This window comes from Grampus griseus, assembly GCF_964374135.1.
Source record: "Grampus griseus genome assembly, chromosome: 12".
NCBI classification, from domain to species: Eukaryota; Metazoa; Chordata; class Mammalia; order Artiodactyla; family Delphinidae; genus Grampus; species Grampus griseus.
In genome coordinates, this window is record NC_139006.1 from 16,549,552 (window position 1) to 16,571,787 (window position 22,236).

At 44.8% G+C, this 22,236-nt stretch overlaps 2 protein-coding genes across 4 annotated transcripts in view; one reads left to right on the forward strand and one right to left on the reverse strand.

Annotated features, from left to right (window-relative positions):
• The window catches only part of RNF10 (ring finger protein 10), a 32,191-nt gene extending 17,755 nt beyond the window's left edge, over positions 1-14,436 (forward strand). Inside the window, exons 7-17 of one of the 3 annotated variants that reach the window (XM_082667602.1) lie at positions 2,092-2,252; positions 3,577-3,702; positions 4,016-4,292; positions 4,507-4,640; positions 5,643-5,760; positions 5,999-6,100; positions 7,113-7,268; positions 10,060-10,160; positions 12,552-12,609; positions 12,707-12,865; positions 13,464-14,436. In XM_082667602.1, the coding sequence (XP_082523728.1) occupies positions 2,092-2,252; positions 3,577-3,702; positions 4,016-4,292; positions 4,507-4,640; positions 5,643-5,760; positions 5,999-6,100; positions 7,113-7,268; positions 10,060-10,160; positions 12,552-12,609; positions 12,707-12,865; positions 13,464-13,540 (1,469 nt within the window). In that variant the 3' untranslated portion in view covers positions 13,541-14,436. The other 2 variants (XM_082667603.1, XM_082667601.1) reach the window with 2 other exon arrangements.
• Positions 14,437-15,690: 1,254 nt separating this feature from the next.
• POP5 (POP5 homolog, ribonuclease P/MRP subunit) lies at positions 15,691-17,894 on the reverse strand. Its single transcript, XM_082667240.1, has 5 exons — positions 17,836-17,894; positions 17,626-17,768; positions 16,439-16,588; positions 16,174-16,257; positions 15,691-16,061 (listed from the first exon to the last, which is right to left on the reverse strand). Exons 1-5 carry the CDS (start codon positions 17,853-17,855, stop codon positions 15,946-15,948), a joined length of 513 nt encoding a protein of 170 aa, XP_082523366.1. The 5' UTR covers positions 17,856-17,894; the 3' UTR covers positions 15,691-15,945.
• Positions 17,895-22,236: the final 4,342 nt, after the last annotated feature.

The following is a 22,236-nucleotide window of genomic DNA, read 5'->3' on the forward strand; positions in this document are numbered from 1 at the left end:
AAAAATCAATTTCTGATGGATTGAAGAATTAAATGTAACGAAATCCAAAACTTTTAAAAGAAAATACAGGAAAATATCTTTATAAATCCTCAGGTTTTTTACCTGGATGGAATTTTGAACCAGGCTGAAACCATAGATGCTATAAAAGAAAAAGATTGATGAATTTGATTTTATAAGAATAAAATCCAGCAAGACTGCTCAGAGTCAACAGGTGATAAATAAACTTAGGGGAAGGTTTACACATTTAAAATACAGATTAATGTCCAGAACATACAGGTGTTCTATAAATTAGATGAACAGTCTAGTAGAATAGGCTAAGCATCTGGCAAAGCATTTCCAGGAAAAAGATATCTGAATAACTCCAAGTATCCACAGAGGTTTAACTTTGCCTAGAGTTATGCAAATCAAAATGCCCGTCATAGTCACTCTCACGCACGCACACGATGAGGCAAATACAGGCATACCTCGTTTTGTGCTCCACAGATACTGAGTTGTTTTTTTTTTAACAGATTGGAGGTTTGTGGCAACCCTGCTGTTGTCAGATGATGGTTAGCATTTTTTAGCAATGAAGTATTTTTTAAATTAAGATATCTACATCATTTAGACATAGTGCTATTGCACACTTAATAGACTACAGAATAGTGTAAACAAAACTTTTATATGCACTGGAAAACCAAAAAATTTGTGATCCACTTGATTGTGATGCTCACTTTATTGCAGTGGAACCAAACAGGCATATCTCTGAGGCATGCCCGTACTGGGTTTTGGCAGGGGTGGAGAATTAGGTACTCTTGTTCTTCATAAGAGTTTAAATCGATACAGCCTTTTGTGTGTGTGTGTGGGGGGGGGGGGGTGGATTTGGTAGTATTTAAAATATGCACAACCTTTGATTCAGCATTTATACTTAAATATGATAAAGAAGTCATTTGTACCAAGGAGTATGCATAAGGATATTTTTGTTACAGTGTAATAGAAATTGGCAATAACCTAAATGTTCCACAAGAAACTTTCATTAGAGTATATCATGCTGTCGAACATGATACAGAAGGTAAAAATGAGATAGATCTGTGTATTACATTTTAAAGTCCACAAAATCTGGGGGAGGGAAATAAAGGAAATAAATCATCCATGATCCTTTTATCCAGAGGTACCCCCCAAATGTTAATTGTACAGTTTTCTTCTATGCGTGTATGTTTTTGTGAGATTGGGATTGTTTTCTTCTTTGGCATCTTTTCTTTCCCCATGTAATGTGGCTATTTCTCCGTGTCACTAAATTCCTCCTTCTTAGAAAAGCATTTTTAATGTCTGCAGAATTCTCTTTAATGAATATACCATCATATCATTAACTTCCTTTATTGGACTTACTAGTTGGTTGCAGCTTTTCTAATACTAAAGATAATGCTATAATTAATGAACATTGTTTTTTCAGTTTTTTGGTTTCTTTTTGGCTGCAACTCACTGCTTGTGGGATCTTAGTTCCCCAGTCAGGGATTGAACTCAGACCCTCAGCAGTGAAAGTGTGGAGTCCTAACCACTGGACCGCCAGGGAGTTCTGAGCATTAATTTTTTGACTACATCTTTGGTTTTCTTAGGATAGCTTTCTTGTGTTATGGGGTCAGAGTTACAAACCTTATATTAAGGTCATTGCTAAAATTTTTTAAGGAAAACATGCTAAATCAGTCCGTTTTCACTTTAGGAAAAAAGCTGTGTATGAAAGTTCCTATTTAGTCACACAGCCGTGAGCTTTTTTTTGGCTGCGTTGGGTCTTTGTTGCTGCGTGCGGGCTTTCTCTAGTTGCAGCGAGTGGGGGCTACTCTTCGTTGCGGTGCGCGGGCTTCTCATTGCAGAGCACGGGCTCTAGGCTCGCGGGCTTCAGTAGTTGCAGCACTCGAGCTCAGTAGTTGTGGCACAGGGGCCCTAGAGTGTACAGGCTTCAATAGTTGTGGTGCAAGGGCTTAGTTGCTCCGTGGCATGTGGGATCTTCCTGGAGCAGGGATAGAACCCGTGTCCCCTGCATTGGCAGGTGGATTCTTAACCACTGCGCCACCAGGGAAGTCCCACATTTCTGTCATCTTGTTGGCTTTCTTGTAGATGAACAGCACAGCCAGTACTCCAAATTGCTGCTGGCCTCGAAGGAGCAGGTGCTGCACCGGGTGGTTCAGGAAGAGAAAGCAGCACTAGAGCAGCAGCTGGCAGAGGAGAAGCACACTCCCGAGTCCTGCTTTATTGAGGCAGCTATCCAGGAGCTCAAGGTGAGATGATGCACTGGAAATGGGATGGGGTGGTGGGGATTAGTTACTTCAGCCCCACATTTAAGATTACAAGCGGGGAATGGCTAAAAAAGTAGGTTTGCTTTGGGCTTTGGTGATAGGAGGGGAAGGGGTTGACCTAGGGATTTTTAAACTGCTCTCTGGAGCTGAAAGGAACAAGTCAAGGTGATCTTATAACTGAGACCCTTGAGTTTCTAGATTAGCTGTGTTCTTAATTAAGCAAGGTAGGTTTTTTTGTTCTTTAGGAAAACATTTGGATTTATTTTTGGAGATGTTTTATTTGAGGGACATTGTGGAGAAATTACTATGGCCTCTCCAGCGGGCTCTAGCAATGCCTGCTGAGGATTTTGGAGCAGCAAGAATTATCCAAATATAGAATCCCTTATGTCCTGTATCGTCTACAATAGAGATTCTTAAACTTGAACAAGCATCAGAATCACTGGTTGTTGTGTTCCACCCTGAGAGACTGATTCAGTAGGTCTAGGCTCAGTAAGCTTAATAATTTGCATTATCACAAATTCCAGGGTGGTTCTGATGCTGCTCATCCCCAGATCACATTTTGAGAATCATTGATCTATATTAGAACAATGAAAGCCCCCATGAAAGGGGCTGTGTTATTTTTTTTCTCACTTAAGCTCCATAACCTGGTGTGATAGAACAAGTATCCCCTTTCATGGATGAGGAGATGGAATCATGGGTTAGATAATTTACTTGAGGACATGTAACTAACAAGAGGTGAAGCTGGTATTTGAATTTCTCTCTCTCTAACTCATAAGTCCTCTTTGGGCAGCGTTCTGTGTATTTATTGGGTTGGCCAAAAAGTTCGTTTGGGTTTTTGTAATGTCTTACGAAAAACCCGAACGAACTTTTTGGCCAACCCAATACTTCTAAATTTCTTTCTGTAGTGCGGAGCATTTGTTCAAATGCATTTCAGGGAGAAGAAAAGCTGCCTAGAAGTAGAGCTATCCGGGTTGAGGTGGGGGTTGCCCAGACTCTTTGTCTCCTGCACTGGGGCTCTCTCAAAGCTTCGCTCGTAAAAACTAGAAGACTAGTCCTGTGTCCTGGGATTTCTGTTCAGGAAGCTTTTTTGTAGTGTTGTCGTTATCTTTGTCAGAGATGCTAAGCAGAGTACCATCCCATTTGAGTACTAGGCGTTTTTGCTTCCTGCTTCCCTTAAAGATTGAGAATTCTAAGTACTTAGACTCTTCCTTTTTGCCTTTTAACTTTTGCTCCTGTTGAGAAAGGCCATTGTAAGATTTGGCCCTTCACACTAAGTATGTTTCTGGTTTTCTCTCTGGTGCTCTAGACTCGGGAAGAGGCTCTGTCAGGATTGGCTGAAAGCAGCGGGGAGGTCGCTGGTGTCGTGGCTGCTCTGGAACAACTGGTGCTGATGGCTCCCTTGGCGAAGGAGTCCGTTTTTCAACCCAGGAAGGTTAGTGTCCCAGTTACAGACTAAATGGCTGCCATTCCTCAGGTGCTGCTCTTCAGCTGTTAGGCCCTGTTGTGAGGTTTGAACTTTTTTGGGGTAAGAGGGAACTATGAGTATTTCCTATGTGCTTTTAAATTAATTAATTAATTAATTTATTTATTTTAAAATTTTTCCAATGTGCTTTTTCTATGTGTGTTCTTTCCCCAGTGATGTTAGATCAGTGAATGTGACAGCTAAGGTAAACCTCAAGAGAGCTTGGTTCCTGTGCCTGCCTTTGCCACATGTTCTTTCTGTGACCTACAGTTTGTCCCAACAGGGCATGCTGGAGTATCTGTCTGCTTTTGATGAAGAGACCACAGAAGTTTGTTCTCTTGGCTCTCCTCCTCGTCCTCTTGCTCTCCCTCTGGTAGAGGAAGAGGAAGCAGTTTCTGAACCAGAGCCTGAGGGGTTGTCAGAGGCCTGTGAGGACTTGGAGTTAGCAGAAGACAATCTTGGAGAGGGGACCATTTGTACCGAGTCCAGCCAGCAGGAACCCGTCACCAAGCCAAGCATCACACACCTGAGCAGCTCTCCTTGTTACTACTTTTACCAAGGTGAGTGTCCCTGAGGAGGAGGGCTGGGTTGCTGCTTAATGATTCAGAGACGTGATCTGGCTCTCTGAGCAGAGGGAGGTATTGCCGCTAGCTCCTGGGCAGATGGGGTCTGTTGTGCCTTTCAGCTTGGGGAGGGAGAGTTGGGCCTGGGATAAGGAGGGCCTGACTTGAGGACTGGCCAAGAGTATTGTGTGATAGAGCCACTTGTCTTCAGCGGAGGATGGGCAGCACATGTTCCTGCACCCCGTGAATGTGCGCTGCCTCGTGCGGGAGTATGGCAGCCTGGAACAGAGCCCTGAGAAGATCTCAGCCACGGTGGTGGAGATCGCTGGGTATTCCATGTCTGAGGTAAGGGCCTGCCTTGCGAGGTGGAGGGGCAGGAAGCGGCATTAACCTAGTCTCTTTGTGGTGGGCCTAGCTGAACCAAGTTCACAAACTTTCAAGGCCTTTAGTCTTGAAAGGTTTTAAGTCTTTTTGTTAGTGATGGTGCCTGTGAATTTTTAAAAAGTTAAATGACCCTCCCCCACTGTGCCAGGGTTCTGTTAGGTCACTCACCACTGCTCCCTGTATCACAGGTTCATTTATTGTGGTTTGGGAATAGAGATGTCTCCTACTTTCAGAGATGAGTTTGTTTTTGTTTCTCCTTATTGCTTGGGAGAAAATGGCAAGAAAACAAAGTCCTTGGAGGCTTTAAGGTAGCTTACACAAGCTCGTTATGAATTTTTGGTTTAGCAGCTACCTGTGAATTAGTGTCTGATAATTTACATATGTGAATATTTGCTCTTTGAGAGTTACAGTTGTATTGATCACAAATTTGTTAAAAGCCTTAAACTTAGAGATTTTTTAAGTACTGTGAACTTTCCATCAAACATGCAGAAAAAGAATTAAAAGAAAATTAAATTAATGACCTTCATTTTTTATTATTTTAGGCCAAGCTTTGCTCAGTAGGGAAACCTGCTTTATCTGCCTTCTCAGTTATCATTAATTCAGTCAGTGGTTCCCAGATTTTTTTCCCAGTAAATAACTCTTACCTTCCTTATTCTCCCGTTTGTTGTGGACCCCCAGAAAAGCTGAAACAGCTGATCAGCTTTAGATCATTCATTACCAGCCTCCATTCATTCATTTGCAGCACAAACCAAAAAACTGCTTTTGGTTGCTTATTCTACCTTACGGTAGGTTAATTGACAATTTCTGTTCAGCTTTTCAAAAGCTGATAACTTGAGCACTAACTCTTTGAGCCCCATTGCCATCTGAGAGGGTGTGGTGTACTGCCTGATACCTGGGGTGGGAACCTCTGCTCTTAGAGTTAGGCCTGGTCTTAGTTGAGCATCGGTCCCTTTTCTCTTGTAGGATGTGCGACAGCGTCATAGATACCTCTCTCACTTGCCGCTCACCTGCGAGTTTAGCATCTGTGAACTGGCTCTGCAGCCTCCTCTGGTCTCTAAGGAAACCCTAGAGATATTCTCAGGTGAGAATGCCCCCTACTTTGCTTCCCTTTTTAGTGGAGTTTAGGGATTCTTGTGACTAGAAACCCACAAGAGGAAGTAAGGAGCTTTTGTCATGAGTCTCAGAACCTCCTGATACGCTCCATCCGTTCATCCAATCCAGCTGGGCCCACTCGTGTGCCCTTAGCTACTAGCCAAGTGGGAGGAGTTAATGGCCAGGTTGTCCTGCATTTGTCTCCTCACAACCTCACCAACCCGCAGATGATATTGAGAAGAGGAAGCGGCAGCGCCAGAAGAAGGCCCGGGAGGAACGTCGCCGAGAGCGCCGGATTGAGATGGAGGAGAACAAGAAGCAGGGCAAGTGTAAGTTCAAGAACTCTCATCTCAGTGATGAGCACAACTGTGCATCACTGTACAGAGATCCCGTGCCTGGGCCCAGGGGCCAGACTGTTTAGGTCGTATGTCAGGTCTGCCACTTGCTTTCTTCAGCTCTTAAATGTGAGTTGTGAGAGTACCTCCTTACTTGTAGGCTTACATGAGAATTAACGAGTTGATGTTGGTCAAAGTGCATAGCACATAGTAAGTTCATCCTTGGCATAGTGGGTGAAAAAACCCTGGGTGGGCGGGGGAAGGGAATTGGAGATCTGCTGCATGTTGGGGATAACTGGCCCTGTGCTCTCTGGATACATTGTTGGCCTCACCTTTGACTCTGGAGACATCTATACATAGCAAGTCTACCAGGAGAGTTTGAAATAGTAGAGACCTATTGACAAACTAGGAAATACGTGCAAGAAGTTAGATTTGAGCTCCTTAATACCAGTAAGTAGAATCTTTTGATCTGGTTCTTAAACATAAGCTTCACTGAACCAAGGACTGTGTGACATGAGGGTCTAGTTAACCTCCTGAAAACAAGGAATTGAGTCCTTGGCTAGGGAAAGGACTTAACTATTTTGACTCCATGTGGTATGGTAAACATAAATTTTACTTCTTCAACTGGGATAAGTGTATAGCTGGCATACCAGTGTTGTGTAGCTGTTTAAAGCACAAGTCCTGAATAGTTGAGAAAAGTGATGTTTCAGGAACAAAGGCTTTTTTGTTTTAATTTTTTATTATGGAAATATTCAAACACAAGTATACAGAATATTATAATTAACCCCCAGGTTTATCACCTAGCTTCAACCAAGAAGAGTTAGAGCAAGGCTTTTATACTAAAACAAAGGCATATTATAAAGTGACAGTTACTATAAATTTGGGTTTTAAAGCTCTGTCTCCATCATTCAGATCCCTGGGGGATTCATATTGACTGTCCACAACTGTTGGAAAAGATTTGAGGGATTCTGTACATGGGCCTACCATTCTCGTCTTTGCTTTGCAGACCCAGAAGTCCACATTCCCTTAGAGAATCTACAGCAGTTTCCTGCCTTCAATTCCTATACCTGCTCCTCTGATTCTGCTTTGGGTCCTACCAGCACCGAGGGCCATGGGGCTCTCTCCCTTTCTTCTCTTAGCAGAAGTCCAGGTTCCCAAGCAGGTAAATAGAGTTGGGATTTAAAGAATCAAGTTGACCACCAGCCACAGACCTTAAGCAAAGCCCTAGTGTCTGAATTTACAACTGTGATCTCGGCATGGTGGGGGTCTTTACGGGACTAACCTTACTTGGGTAGTTAATAGATTCCTGAGATCCATCAAATTGCTACTATTTGATTCACTTTTCCATTGGCTGTACCGACTTAGCTTCTAAAAACCTCAGGCAGCTCATATAGCAGGATGGTTAAACCTAGATTCTTCTCCACAACCCAGCTGTTTTATTTCTAGTTTCTACCTTAAAGATACTCCCCCTGTTTGTGTGAACATCTTTATTTATGTTGTCTTATTTATGATAGGGAGAGAAAACAGCCTAAAGTATACTGGTAGGGAAATGGCTAAATTACAGCATTTTTACTATGAAATTCTTTACACCTACTGAAAAAGGAAATAGCTCTCTTCCTGAACTAATGGATAGACCTTTAAGATAAAAGGAAGTTGTAGAACAAGACAAAACATGACACCATTTTTGGGTTAAAAAAGCCACACAAAACAAAGCATTTCAGTATGGGTTTATATGTCTAAATGTATAGAAAAATACTGGGATGATTGTGTTGCAGACCGGTAACAGTGTTCCACTCTAAGGAGTGAGGTCAAGATTGAGAGGCCTTCAGCCTTTTTTTTTTTTTTTTTTAGCATCTTTATTTGCGTATAATTGCTTTACAATGTTGTGTTAGTCTCTGCTATATAACAAAGTGAATCAGCTATATGCATATGTATATCCCCATATCCCCTCCCTCTTGCATCTCCCTCCTACCCTCCCTATCTCACCCCTCTAGTTGGTCACAAAGCACCGAGCTGATCTCCTGTGCTATGCAGCTGCTTCCCACTAGCTGTTTTTTTTTGTTTGTTTTTTTAAATTAATTAATTTATTATTTTTGGCTGTGTTGGGTCTTCGTTTCTGTGCGAGGGCTTTCTCTGGTTGCGGCGAGCGGGGGCCACTCTTCATTGCGGTGCAGGGGCCTCTCACTATCGCGGCCTCTCTTGTTGTGGAGCACAGGCTCCAGACGCGCAGGCTCAGTAGTTGTGGCTCACGGGCCTAGTTGCTCTGCGGCATGTGGGATCTTCCCAGACCAGGGTTCGAACCCGTGTCCCCTGCATTGGCAGGCAGATTCTCAACCACTGCGCCACCAGGGAAGCCCCCCCACTAGCTGTTTTACATTTGGTAGTGTATATGTGTCCATGCCACTCTCTCACTTTGTCCCAGCTTACCCTTCCCCCTCCCCGTGTCCTCAAGTCCATTCTCTACATCTGCGTCTTTATTTCTCTCCTGCCCCTAGGTTCATCAGAACCATTTTATTATTTAGATTCCATATGTATGTGTTAGCATACGGTATTTGTTTTTCTGACTGACTTCACTCTGTATGACAGACTCTAGGTCCATCCACCTCACTACAAATAACTCAATTTCGTTTCTTTTTATGGCTGAGTAATATTGCATTGTATATATGTGCCACATCTTTATCATTCATCTGTCGATGGACACTTAGGTTGCTTCCATGTCCTGGCTATTGTAAATAGTGCTGCAGTGAACATTGTAGTACATGACTCTCTTTGAATTATGGTTTTCTCAGGGTATAGGCCTTCAGCCTTTTAAAAATGTTTTTCCTTATATATAGAATGTGTTAATGTGTCATGAAATTAAACAGTTAAAAGGAGTTACTATAATTTCAGAGAGCTGTCTTTTCTGATCTTCATCCTCCTGGCAGATAGTTTCTGATACTTAAAATTTATTTTTGTCAGGCATTTTCAATGAAAAGTCCAAGATCAGAATATTTAAAACTCTTGGTGACTCTTGTGATCATATGCCCATCACTTGGCAGATTTAGGAACCTGAGACCAAGGCAGGGACTTGGTTAGTGGCAGGGACTGGGACTAGAATCTGGGTCTTGAGGGCTGCACAACACTTATGCTCTTCATAATGAGAAGAGAGCTACTAAAGGAACTACTAAAGCTACTAAAGGAACATGGCAAAACACTGACTACATCATCTGTGATAAAAAGATTGCGTTTTCACATACTAGCTTTTCTGAAGTTATTTGGGCTCTAATGTATTCAGGCAAGAGCAGTTGGATGGTCCTAGGAATAAAAGTACCACAGAGCCCTGGCTGACTGTGGCAGGGCCTGCTGCTGGGAGAGTGAATAGGCCTCTCCCTCCCAGCAGTGATCAGGGCAGTGGGTAGACTGATCTGTGGGAAATGTTCAACCCTAGGTCAGAAAGGATGGAAAAGACTAATTTCCCTAGGGAGTATCAGGGAAAAGCTTGCATCTTGCTGGATTTTGCTGCTGTATGTGTTTTGGATTCTAACTGAATATTCCCAGGTCATAGACTTCTTTTGGCGGGAACATAAAGGCTGACATGATTATATTTTATATCTTTTCTTGGAGCTTTTTCATCCATATAAAACCATTCTCTGACAGTCCGATACCTAGGCCTTGAGAACCGGCTGATGTGGAGAGGATTTTTCTTACTGTGGGAATAGATTTTGCTATGCCTTCTAGTGTTATTGTAACCATTAAACTTTTCTCTCTCTATGCTGATCACTCCTGTGAACAATAGGCCATGTTCTTGGTTTTATAAGCATATGGCAGAGTTGAAAGTGGATCACAGTTAGCTTTCTGAGGCAGGGTTGGTAATTATCCAGACCCGATTCTGGGTTTGTTTCTTCTTTCTTACTAACAGGACACTAACTTTTTGGAACTTGACTTGTATAATCAGGTCTCTGGTTCCCTTTCAGACTTCCTGCTGACCCCTCTGTCACCCACGGCCAGTCAGGGCAGTTCTTCATTCTGCGTTGGGAGTCTGGAAGAAGACTCTCCCTTCCCTTCCTTTGCCCAGGTAAACCTGTTGCTTGTGAAGCAGCCCAAGGGTATTTAACATGAACTCTGATGCTTGTTCTTTCTGGAAATCCCTCTGTTGGAGATGGGGAGACTTACGGGCTAATGTTGCACTGACTCTAATAACCATGGAAGGCTTTTTAAAGATGGAAGGTCATGGAGTTAGTCTCAGATATTACCATAGACTTACCAAGGAAAGTGGCTAAGAGTAGTTGAGGAAGAATCAGGAGTTTTAATTATTTAACACATCAATAGATATACTTTTATACTGAGCACTGTTCTAGGGGCTGGGGATATGTTAGTCAATTTTAACTGGTCCCTGGTTCTAGGACCTCTGATTCAGTGGTATCTGTTACATACAATAAACCATTCTTCTTCACTTTGGGAAAGGGAAAGTTGTCTTGATTATCCTGTAAGTAGCCAAATCAGCTTTCTTGAGGAGTTGGGTTGGAGGCAACACTAGGCTAGTGAGATTTGATGTCAGATCAGTATTAATCTTTAAAACAAGCGAAACACTCAGCATTCCTGTATTCAGATAACTGAGGAAGATGGACAGACAGCTTGACAAGCAGCCTTGTAGGAGGTTAGTGTTCACTTCTTTGGGGCTAGTTTGGAATCGTTAGCTTAACAGTTCTTTAGAGCAGTTAGTTGATCTGGGTATTTCTCACGTACAAACGGCAGTTTGTGCTGAGGAATAAGCAGGAATTGAACTTTGGTGAGGAGAGTCTTTGAAGTCAAGGAGGATGAAATAATTGAGAGCAATCCTGAGAATGAACTGCTAGGTTTCAGAGGTTATAAGCAAGTGGCTCCTAGGAGTTAGGTCAATGCCTAAGTTGTTTTTTTAGCTAGGTTTTACTGCCATTGCTTTTTTCAACTTTATAGTTTGAAAAACTTCAAACTTAAAGAGTTGAAAGAATAGTATAATGAACATTCATACCTTTCACCCAGATTTACCAGTTGTTACTATTTTGCTATATTTGCTTGCTTTTCTCTCTCTTTTTTTTTTTGCTATGTTGAAAGTAAGTTACAGACCTCATGAATGACACTTGACAACTAAATACTTGGGAGATACATGCCCCCAAAATGACATTCTCCTGTATAACTACAATTACCATTATCACATCAAAGACAGCTGATTTAATACTATCTAAGATGCCACATATTTTTATTTTCCCATTTGTTTCAGTGTCCTGTATTGTTTTCAGTCAGATTTAATCAAAGATTATTCACTGCATTTAGGTTTTCAAGTCTCTTTAGTGTCCTTTGATCCATAACGGTTCCTCTGGCTTCTGTTTTTTTGTTTTTTACCTGTGACATGGATATTTTTGAAGCATCCAGACCAGGTGTTCTATAGATTATCCTATAGTTGAGATTTTTCTGATTGTTTCTTTATGAGTGGACTCAGGTTAAACATTTAAACATTTTTGTCAAGATTAAAATATAGGTGATATATTTTAATGACCTTGGAAGAGTAAGATGATTCAGATGTCGTACTATTGGACCCCAGACTCCCAGGGACCAAGGGAGCAGATCATCAAAGTGTGGCACATGATGAAGTTTATCAGTGAAATCAGCATCTGCCAGTTGAACTCATCTTGCACAACATGCAAGCCCCACTTTGGTAAACATTTAGGACAGGCATTCCTACTTGTATCTTCTTGGGGTTGTCTTTTGGTAAAATTCACCCTGCTTTGAGTGGCATGGTATGTGTGGCAGCTGGGATGCATAGTGGCCCTCAGCACTTACAAAGCTGGTCTTGGCCAAGTGGGATGAAAAATTTCCTCACTCAGGGGCAAGAGGAATTGTTGTTCTGATTTTACTGTACTTGCAGGAATATGGTTTATGGCTGGATCTAAAAGTTAATAGTTAAGGAACTATTGGAAAAGCAAAGACCACAAGGTAACGAGGGCTGTGGGAGCAGTTTCGAGATAAAGTTAAATTGATTTTTGTGGCCTTAAGTAACTGAGGTTTGATAGCCAGGTGGTTTGTTTTAAAATTGGAAGGTCCTGTACACTCCTTATTCTAAGAGGTTGATGTTTTTAGGAGTCTCCAGAAGAGTAGGAAAATTTGTCAGAAGCAGGCAATGACACAGTCAGGATTCCCAGCTTCAGAATCTGAGTATGAATCTCTTGTGCCTTCTTTGCAATATGCTTTACCTGTTTGCTAAGGAACAACTGGTTTCCCACCTTGTGAGTTTCATTGCCAGTTCCATTGGTCAGGATATAGAGGACATGACCAAAACAGTGTTAAGGAGAGAAGTATCTAGAAAATCTTTTTCCCAGAGGGGTAGTTGGTTCTTTGTCTCCCGTACCAGTCGGTGTCAAGGTAGGAGTCTGGAGAAGAAATGGCGTCAGTTACTTAAATTCTTTCCTCCCCTTTCCCACTTTGGCAGATGCTGAGAATTGGAAAAGCAAAAGCAGATGTGTGGCCCAAAACTGCTCCAAAGAAAGGTGAGAACAGCCCTCTGGTAAAGGGGAAATTTGGCCCCTTTCAGAAGGTAAAAGGCTCTAGTGTTGTTTCTACAATTTTAACACTGGTGTTTTTTAGGTGAAAACAGCTTAGGTCCTCCTGCCCCTGTGGACAGCGATGGGGAGAGTGATAACTCAGACCGTGTTCCTGTGCCCAGTTTCCAGAATTCCTTCAGCCAAGCTATTGAAGCAGCCTTCATGAAACTGGACACGCCAGCTACTTCAGATCCCCTTTCTGGTAAAGGCACAGAAGTGGGGTGCTCAGCTCAGGGCTGTCATTCCCTCCTGGATCCAGTGGCAGACATCACTAATCAGTTGCATTTTTCCCTCTGAGCCTCAGGGCTCACATTCTAGTGTCAACTAACATTCCATTTGGTACGTTAGCACCTTTTTGCACCCCAGATTAGTTCTTTTGAGGCCTTGGTGTGAAATTCTGAGGACTTTTTTTTTTTTAACCTTCTAAGACACAGTGGTGGAGGGTGGCTAATAGATGAAGAAGGTCAGGCTTGAAGCACACCCCCGCTCTGTGGTGTTCATGAACTAGATAAGAACAACACTGGTATTTATGCGTGCTTCCTGTGTGCCTGGCGTTGTGCTAATTTTATTCTCCCAATACCATATTAAATGGGTATAATTCACATTACAGACGAGGAGCTGGGCTGGGGACGTAAGTGATGTACCTGAAGACAAACACCAGAGTGTGCAAGGACTGGTATTTGAATCCAGGTCTAATTCCAGAGCCTGCACTCCTAGCTGCCTGCGACTATCATTAATGAAAATTGGCCAGGGGCAAGGCGATGGCATTCTAAGCTAAGCTGTTTCTGTTTTCTGTTTAGAAGAGAAAGGAGGAAAGAAAAGAAAAAAACAGAAACAGAAGCTCCTGTTCAGCACCTCAGTCGTCCACACCAAGTGACACTACTGGCCTGGCTACCTTCTCCATCTGGTTTTCTTTTTTCTGCGCTTTTGTTTTGCTGCTGTAATTTTTAAGTATTTGAGTTTGAACAGATTAGCTCTGGGGGGAGGGGGTTTCCACAATGTGAGGGGGAACCAAGAAAATTTTAAATACAGTGTATTTTCCAGCTTCCTGTCTTCACACCAAAATAAAGTATTGACACTCACAAGAGATCTCTTCCTGCCACGGTTTTTAGTTTGTTGCCAGGTTAGTCTTTTTGACCCATGTGTAGTTAGTTTTTCTCAACCTGAACTAAGTTTGAGTCCCTTGGAGCAGCCCACATCAGTGTTAGTGTTACAGCATTGCTCTGCTGTGACATCTTGTGTCAGGGCACCATGCTTTCAGCACACCTAATAGTTGAATCTTTTCTATCTGTTCAGTTCTCCTCTTGTTATCTTTAAGAAACAGAGGGATGGGAATAATATGGATTTAGGACACCCAGCTTAAATTGCAGTTTTTCTTCTGACAAATAACCACGCTGTGGTGTCAGACCCAGGTTGCACTGGCATGTGTGATGGAGGGTTTTGCCTCTTGAACGTGGCTTCTGTTTGGCAAGGAAAGCTGTAACTGTCATTGACGAAGGAAGCTTGGGGACTTGGCAACCTTTGGATCAAGCTTGTTTCAAGTGACAGTGGCCTGAGTTACAGGAACAGAGGAGCCTGGCACACCCGGAGGAAGAGCAGGACAGGTTTAAAAGCGGTGGGCTTGCCCACTGCCTCCCTGTTGCCTAGAGCAGTCTTATGCCTTGGTTTCAGCTGAAGTTGGCTGATGTGAACTATTTTGCTGCTTAATAAAGTAACCTCTAGGTGTAATAGACGATGAAGGCCAATAGTTGGAATAAATCACCTCCACAAGCATTGTGAGCATTCTGGTTTCTTTAAGATGATTTCAGGGCAGCTTTTTTTATTTTTTTTTTAGTATTTATCTGTTTGGTTGCACTGGGTCTTAGTTGTGGCTGGCGGGCTCCTTAGTTGTGGCATGTGAACTCTTAGTTGCAACATGCATGTGGGATCTAGTTCCCTGACCAGGGATCAAACCTGGGCCCCCTGTATTGGGAGCACTGAGGCTTACCCCTTGCACCACCAGGGAAGTCGCTAGACATATACTTTTTTTTTTTTTTTTGTGGTACGTGGGCCTCTCACTGTTGTGGCCTCTCCAGTTGTGGAGCACAGGCTCCGGACGCGCAGGCTCAGCGGCCATGGCCCACGGGCCCAGCCGCTCCACGGCATGTGGGATCTTCCTGGACTGGGGCACGAACCCGTGTCCCCTGCATCGGCAGGCGGACTCTCAACCACTGTGCCACCAGGGAAGACCTATACTTCTTAATAGATTAATAGCTACTATGAGCTTGAGCAATTCGAGTAATGCCTTTAGGTCAGGCCTAAAGGGTTCTTGAGCTGGGTTTAACTCTAACCTCCCATTCTTAAAAGGAAGAGATCCTGGGTCAGGAACTCTTCTGGGTGGATGAAGGGGCATGTGAAGCAAAAAATCACAAATCTTTGTTAAATATTTAAGGGACTTTGAGTGATGTCCATTTCATTAAGGAGAAAATAGGTCCTAGAAATGTCTTTCATAGGTAGCAGATCAAAACTGATCATAGTCTCTTCTTCCTCCTAATTCCTGTGAGTGCACTGTCTCACCTGCCTTCAGGTACCAGGCAGGTAAAAGGCAATGGGGAAGGGTGGAACTGCGGAAAACTACCAGAAGTTGGCAGCTGCTGCTTGACTTTGTAATAATGAGGTCAGGTGAGACCAGGTTTTTTCCCCACTCAAAACTGCAAGAACTGTATTTTTTGTCAGGTTACCTGGTTAAGTATTGGCAAGGAATCTGGAATTCTTAAGGTCCTGTGGGTCAGTACTGAGACCAGCTATAGATCTGTGCCAGTTTAGTTGCTGTGTCTCACTAAAACTGCTACTCTGAATGACCTGGATTACTTAGGGCCCATCCTAGGGGCAGGGGTACAAGGTTTCAAGTGGGAGGCTGTGCATCTAGTACCACATGGGGAGCCAGTTTTCCAGCCGAGGGTGGAGGGGTGAAAGAGACTAGGCCAAGCATGAACTTCACATGCGCACTAAATACTACAGAAGCCAAATACATTTATTAAACCTGCTCTCAGCCAGGCAGTTAGATACAAAGATGTCTATAACTCCAGGGGCTTCACAACCTCCAGAACCACTTAACCAGGCAATGCTGGGTAAAGGTGACTTCGATTAGTTTTAAGCAAATAAGTCCATTTTGAGCTGGTCACTTGGCCTCTGGTCAGCAGTCATCCTGTTTGAGAAGTACAGAAGATGCTGCTGCCTCCCAGAATGTCCTGTCCCAACAAGTGGGCCCTGAGGCTGGGGCACAGGGCAGTCTGTAGAGGTTCACTCCATTGCCTCAGCAGCCTCCTCACCACCACTGTCTGAAAGCTCCTCCCCAGCCGACGACTCCTCTAGTAAACAGCTTCTTGTGACAGACTTCTGGATAGCCTCTCGTTCTCCTGAAGAAAGTACAGTACGGGTGATTAAAGATGTCTTTGGGAGTGGCCTTTCATTCAGCTGGAGGAGGAGGCCAGTCACTTGCTCAGTGGGCACAGGGCTAGCGTGCCTTACCTTCATCAGTGCAGTTCTGCAACAGGATCAACAGCTGTCTCCTGTTGTACTGAATCAGGAACTTCTGACATGTTCTGATTGTACCTGGCACATGAAAGAGCTTTGTGGTCAACAGCTTGTGAAAAGTGTTTGCCTCAAGAGTCTTGCAGAGCTAGGAAAAAGTATCTTGCTCTTGGCAGGAGAGCAGGAAGACCCACCCACCACTGAAGACTGAACACTGAACTTGTTACCTATTGGAAATGAGACATATCACATGCACCCATACCTCCCACGTGTAAGGTGTTGAGAAAACACGGGTAATGGTGTCCTTTGTTCTCCAAGTATGTGATAAAGGGAAGAGCTGACCACACAAGCCGGTAGAATTCCTTCCTGCATCGAAGTAGCACTATTCCAGTATAGGCATTGAGGTATCGCACTACAGCAGGAAAAAAAAAAATCATTTGGGGAAACTGGATTCTCGGGAATGGGTTAAACATCTTGGGGTAATTCAGAGCCTATGCGCTAGAGATCCTTCAAGGCAGTGGCAGCTGGGATGCATCAGTAAGCAAGAACTGATTTCTGAAGAAAAAAAAATTAGGACAGACCTTCATTTACAGAAGGGAGAGAAACAACATCCAGTGCCTCGCACACCACTCAGAATTGGTGAATTCAGAATTTAAAACGGTCTTCTAATCGACTGACTAGTTAATGAATGGGTGGGGAGCGTATAGATCCATCTTCCTCAGAAAACCCTTGGCTGAAAAGCAAGTTGCTCTGCAACTGGTCTATGCAGGTTCTTGTAGCAGCCAGCTGGGTCTCACCTGATGTAGGAGAGTTGTGCCTACGTGCATTCCTTATACTGGATTCAATTTTGAGTAGATGGTAAGAGAATGAGTTTACATAGAGTGCCTGTTGAAAGGGCCTTCTACATTTACCTACACACATTCTGTACTTCACAGGCCCTTTTCAGGGTTAATTTTGACAATGTTTTTTCCATGTGATGTCAACGTAACCAGTCAAGTAACTTAGAACCATACACGGCTTCCCTCATTTAATTTTCACCATCCTGTTAAACAATACATATGTCAAATAGGTACAGGGGGTTCTTGCCCAAAGTCTCACTGCTTACTGCTCTTAGCTCTCCGCCTAACTCTGGACTCACGCAGACTTTGGGCTTGGATCCGAGATTCCTAAAAAGGACGATATCTTTTTAAAATTTATTTTGCCCCACCCCCACCCCCCTCATGTGGGATCTTAGTTCCCCCTCCTGGGATCGAACTCGTGCCCCCTGCATTGGAAGCGAGGAGGCTTAACCATTAGGCCTCCAGCAAAGTCCTAAAGGATTATATCTTACATAGGACTGTGCACAGGGCTTGGCAGTTGCTGGGGTCGCTTGTGCCCCTTCTTTCTCCCTCCTCTGGCCACTGCCCCCTCCACGTCCCGCCAGCCCCCGGTTCCCCAGCACCCTCGCACCCGCGAAGCCGATGGAGCAGGCGGCCGCGCCGAAAGTCCCGTGCACGCGGGCAATCGTGTCCCGTACCAGGCCGCCCAGCACTCGGTCCTCCAGACTCAGGCGGCAGCGGGGGTCGTCAGACACCACTTCACAGAGCAGGTACCTAAGGCGGGCGAGAGGGCGGTGAGCGCGGGGCCAGGCCGCTGGGGACCGGGCAAGGGTCTGCTTACCTGTGCTTGAACCGCACCATTGCAGCCTCCGCCTCCAGCAGGCGGATCCGCAAACCGGATGTCTGCTTTCTGGTCGGCGGCCAATGGGAAGTTGTCCTGGCAGCCACTCAGAGGGAGAGGCGGAGCTAGAATGTAGGCGGAGCCCCGTGTCGGTCTCCTTCGAGCTCCTCCTCCCTCTGAGGAGCGCAGGCGGCCTGCTCAGATATTCGCTGATTTGAGTTGTTTGGGAGCTGGATTCCAAGATTGAACACCTTGTGCTGTGATGGGTGGTTACGCCCCACGCTGGAGTTTCCACCGCTGTGTAGGACGCAGCCGCGGCATTCGGAACCTCCAGGACGTTTACCTTCTATTAGCTTGCAACACAGTCGTGTGTGCACTTATATTTTCTCCCCAAGATGGACGGTGGAACTTTTGAAGGCAACACTTTGCACTCACAGGCCAGGGATTGACAAAGGGGAAATCAGACCCTTATTTTCAGATTAGAGCTCGGTTTAATTTCCCCATACAGCCAAATATGTTATTACTGCTTAGGCCTTTCAACAACCTTATGGAGTCGGGTGTATTGTCTTGTTTTTTGTTTGCAAAAACCATCCGTGGTCTTTATATTTTCTGTGTGGAACAGAAATGCACAAAGAAGCAAATAAAAATAAATTATAATCCCAGCACCGAGAGAGAATAATTTATAATGTAGTGGGTTTTCTTCCTTCATTTTCCCCCTGTGCCAGCAGTTCTCCAGTGAGGTCCAGGAAGCACTGGGTTTTCTGAGACTCTTTCAGGAAGTTCCCAAGATCAAATTACTTTCATAATAATACTAAGATGTTATTTGTTTCACTGTCTCAGAGTGGACAGTGAAGTTTTCCAGAGGCCACATAACAGTGCTGACATTATTGCTCTGATGGCTAAGAGAATTGTGTATTGTGTTTTAAACACTTCTCAGTTTTAACAGACATGGTAAATATCAATATATCCCACAAAACAAAAGCTCTTTGGGATCCTCAATAATTTAATGAGTGAAAAGGGGTCCTGAGACAAAAAAAAAGTATGAGATGAGAACTTCTGCCGTATGTTAAATTATATTTTTCCTTTTATTTTCTTTTTAAGAATAGGATCATACTGGACTTCCCTGGTGGCGTAGTGGTTAAGAATCCGCCTGCCAATGCAGGGTACACGGGTTCGAGCCCTGGTCCGGGAAGATCCCACATGCCGTGGAGCAACTAAGCCCGTGTGCCACAACTACTGAGACTGTGTGCCACAAGTACTGAGTCTGCGTGCCAAAACTACTGAAGCCCGCGTGCCTAGAGTCCGTGCTCCACAACAAGAGAAGCCACCACAATGAGAAGCCTGTGCACCGCAAGGAAGAGTAGCCCCCCGCTCGCCGCAACTAGAGAAAGCCCACGCGCAGCAACAAGACCCAAAGCAGACAAAAAATATATATATATAGGATCATACTGTTTAGTACTCTTCTTTTTTTCCCCTTGAATATCTTTTTTAAAAATTGTCTTAGTGTGGCATAACATACATAAAGCGCATATTGTGTACAACTCACTGAATTTTTACATACGTATAGACTTTTGCAACCATTGCCCACATTAAGAGAGCATTTCCAGCACCCAGGAAGGTTCCTGTGCCCTCTCCCAGCCATAAACCTTCCCAGAAATGGCTTCTATTCTGACTTCTATCACGATAGATTAGCTTTGCCTGTCCTTGAACTTTATATAAATATAAATCTCCAACAGCATGTTTGTGTGTGCGCGTCTGGCTCCTTTCTCTCAACATATTGTCTGTACGATTCATTCTTGTCATTTGACTATATTTTAATGTCAACTGTTCTTCAAGGTTATTTTTCAGCTGCTAAACTGGTCAATATTCCCACGATGGACGTTTAAATTAGTTCCAGATTTTCTTGTTATACCCAGCACTTCGATGCCCAGCCTTGTAACAAGCTCTTTATATCCATCCCTGATTATTTGTAGACCTGTCATGGACTTGGTGGGCTCTGTGAGGTCCCTGAAGGGAGTCGGGTTTCACAACCGATTGTTTGCAAGATCTGGAATGAGTTCTCAATTTTTCCATCTCTCACTCTAAGTCACCTTAAAAGAGGGATGCTAAGGAAGTAAGGGGAAGAGGGAGAGCTGTGGTCCTGCTGAGGGACCAGGGCTCTTTGCCCCTCACCCAAGAACCACCTCTTTATCCAAAAACTGTTCCCGCCAGCGTCCTCCTTTGGTCAGCAGGGGGCGTCAGAGGCTCGTAGTGCGTGGAGAAAGTCTCAGCCTCTGAACTTCCCCCCTCCCGTCCCGTCCCTAAAGTAACTCCCCTAACACTTCCCAGCCTTCAACTCACTTAATCCAAACACCGCGCCAATTTTATAGATGCCGTTGGGGCTTTCAGCAAAGTCACACATCCAATAAGGAGCAGGATCAGAATTCGAACTCCAGGCCATCCGACTCCGTGGTCCTTGCTCCGGTCCACACCGCTGATGTCCTCCGGTGCACGGTTTCGCTGTCCACTTCGTATACACTGGAGAGACTACAGACGTAAATTAGAATCTCCTCTCCGTCGTTTACCAGCCACGTGCTGTGAGGCGGTTGATTCGCGTCTCCAAGATCTCAGTTTCCTCATCTGTGCAACAGGATAATAATGGTCCCTCCCTCATGGGTGCATATGAAATTTAAACCAGATATCGTGGGCAAAAGCCTGGCACAGTGAGTGCACAGTAAACGCAGATTTGAGCGAATGATTTACCGCTACCCGCAGGCATAGCCCCAGGGGAAGCACAGCGGAGCGGTCCTGGGCCTCCGCTCCTCCGACCAGGCCGGGCGGCCTGCCTGGAGGCCACACGAGGGTCCCGGGCGGCCGGGAGGGGCGGCGCCGGCGGCTCAGCCCGCTCCCCGCGGTAATTAGCCGGTGTCTGCTCCGGCTGCGCCAGCCGCTAATTACACGTCTCCTAATGAGGCCGGTGGCTGTTTGCAATCACCCGGGTCCCCGGCGCGCGGCGCGGGAGGCCGCGGGGGAATCTGCCCGCTGGGGTGTGGACAGCGGCTGCCTCCCCGGCCAGGAGATCCGCTTGGCGGCGGCGGGTGTGCGCCCCGGCAGTGCCTGACCCCAGAATGCGCGTCCGTCAGTCTTTGGAACCATTATCATCCCGCTTTTACAGGTGAGGAAGGGGCCTGTGGTTCGGAGAAGTGAACTCACAGGCGCGAAAACTCACGCTGGAATAGTCTAATCCTTACCTCCCTGCCCCCGAGCCTGTGCTCTTAACCGGCTACTGCCTAGATCAATGGGGTACTTGCTGTTGTGACTCGTGGGACTACTCAGAAGAGTGGGTCTCAGATCAGATAAAAGGAGGAATGGGTGTGTGTGGGGGGGAACTTCCTTTGAGCTCTTCCCCTCCTTCCCATCTGAAGGTTCTCACTGTCAATTTGCCCTTTTGGATCAGACACAAAGCCGAGTATCAGCTCCAGTAAGTCCTGTAAACCTTACTTGGAAACGTAAATCACACAACCCATTTCTCGGACTGGGAAACCTGGCGCATTCCCTAGGAGGTAGTTGAGGCAACTGCTAAAATGCTCCCATAACATGAAGGTGGGAAGCTGTAACTATGTACCTTGTTCTCAGGGCCTTCTGCGGTGGGATCCAGAGTAGCCGGCTTTATTCTTCATCCTTACGTTCTGGGCTACCAATTTTTTTAAAACAAATTTTATTGGAATATAGTTGATTTAAAATGTGGTGTTTAGTTTCTGCTGTACAGCAAAGTGAAGCAGTTATACATACACATATATCCACTCTTTTAAAAATTCTTTCCCCATATAGGTTATCACAGAGTATTGAGAATTGTTCCTTGTGCTATATTAGTTATCTATTTTATATGTAGTAGTGTGTATATGTCAATCCCAATCTCCCAATTTATCCCTCACCCTCACCCCATCGCCAGCTACCATTTATTAGGCTCTCTGTTCCAGACCCTGTACTGAGCACTTCATGCGCTTGACTTCCTTTAGTCCTCATGACAACCCCATGAATGTAGGCCCCATTATTCTCTGAGGCTCAGGGAGGGGAGTGACTTGTCCAAGGTCTCACAGTAATTTCAGCAGACAGAGACCTTTTGTCTTACCCCCAAACCTGTGCTCTTGACCCCTTGCTCTCTACCTCTTCTGGGATGTCTGGGACCTAGAGGAATGTTCAAGGAAGGCATATACATTCTGAAGTGTCTTTGGCAGCCAGGGGGTCCCGATCAGAGCCTGGATGCTGCCGTGGTGGATGGTGGCAAAGGAACATTGTTCAGCTTCAGCATTTTGTTAATCAGCTGCTGCTCATTAGGGGCTCCTGCTCCTCTAATCCAATCAGCCAATTCCCTATAAAACCTTTATGGGGACAACCTGGATAAAATTAAACCCTCCATCT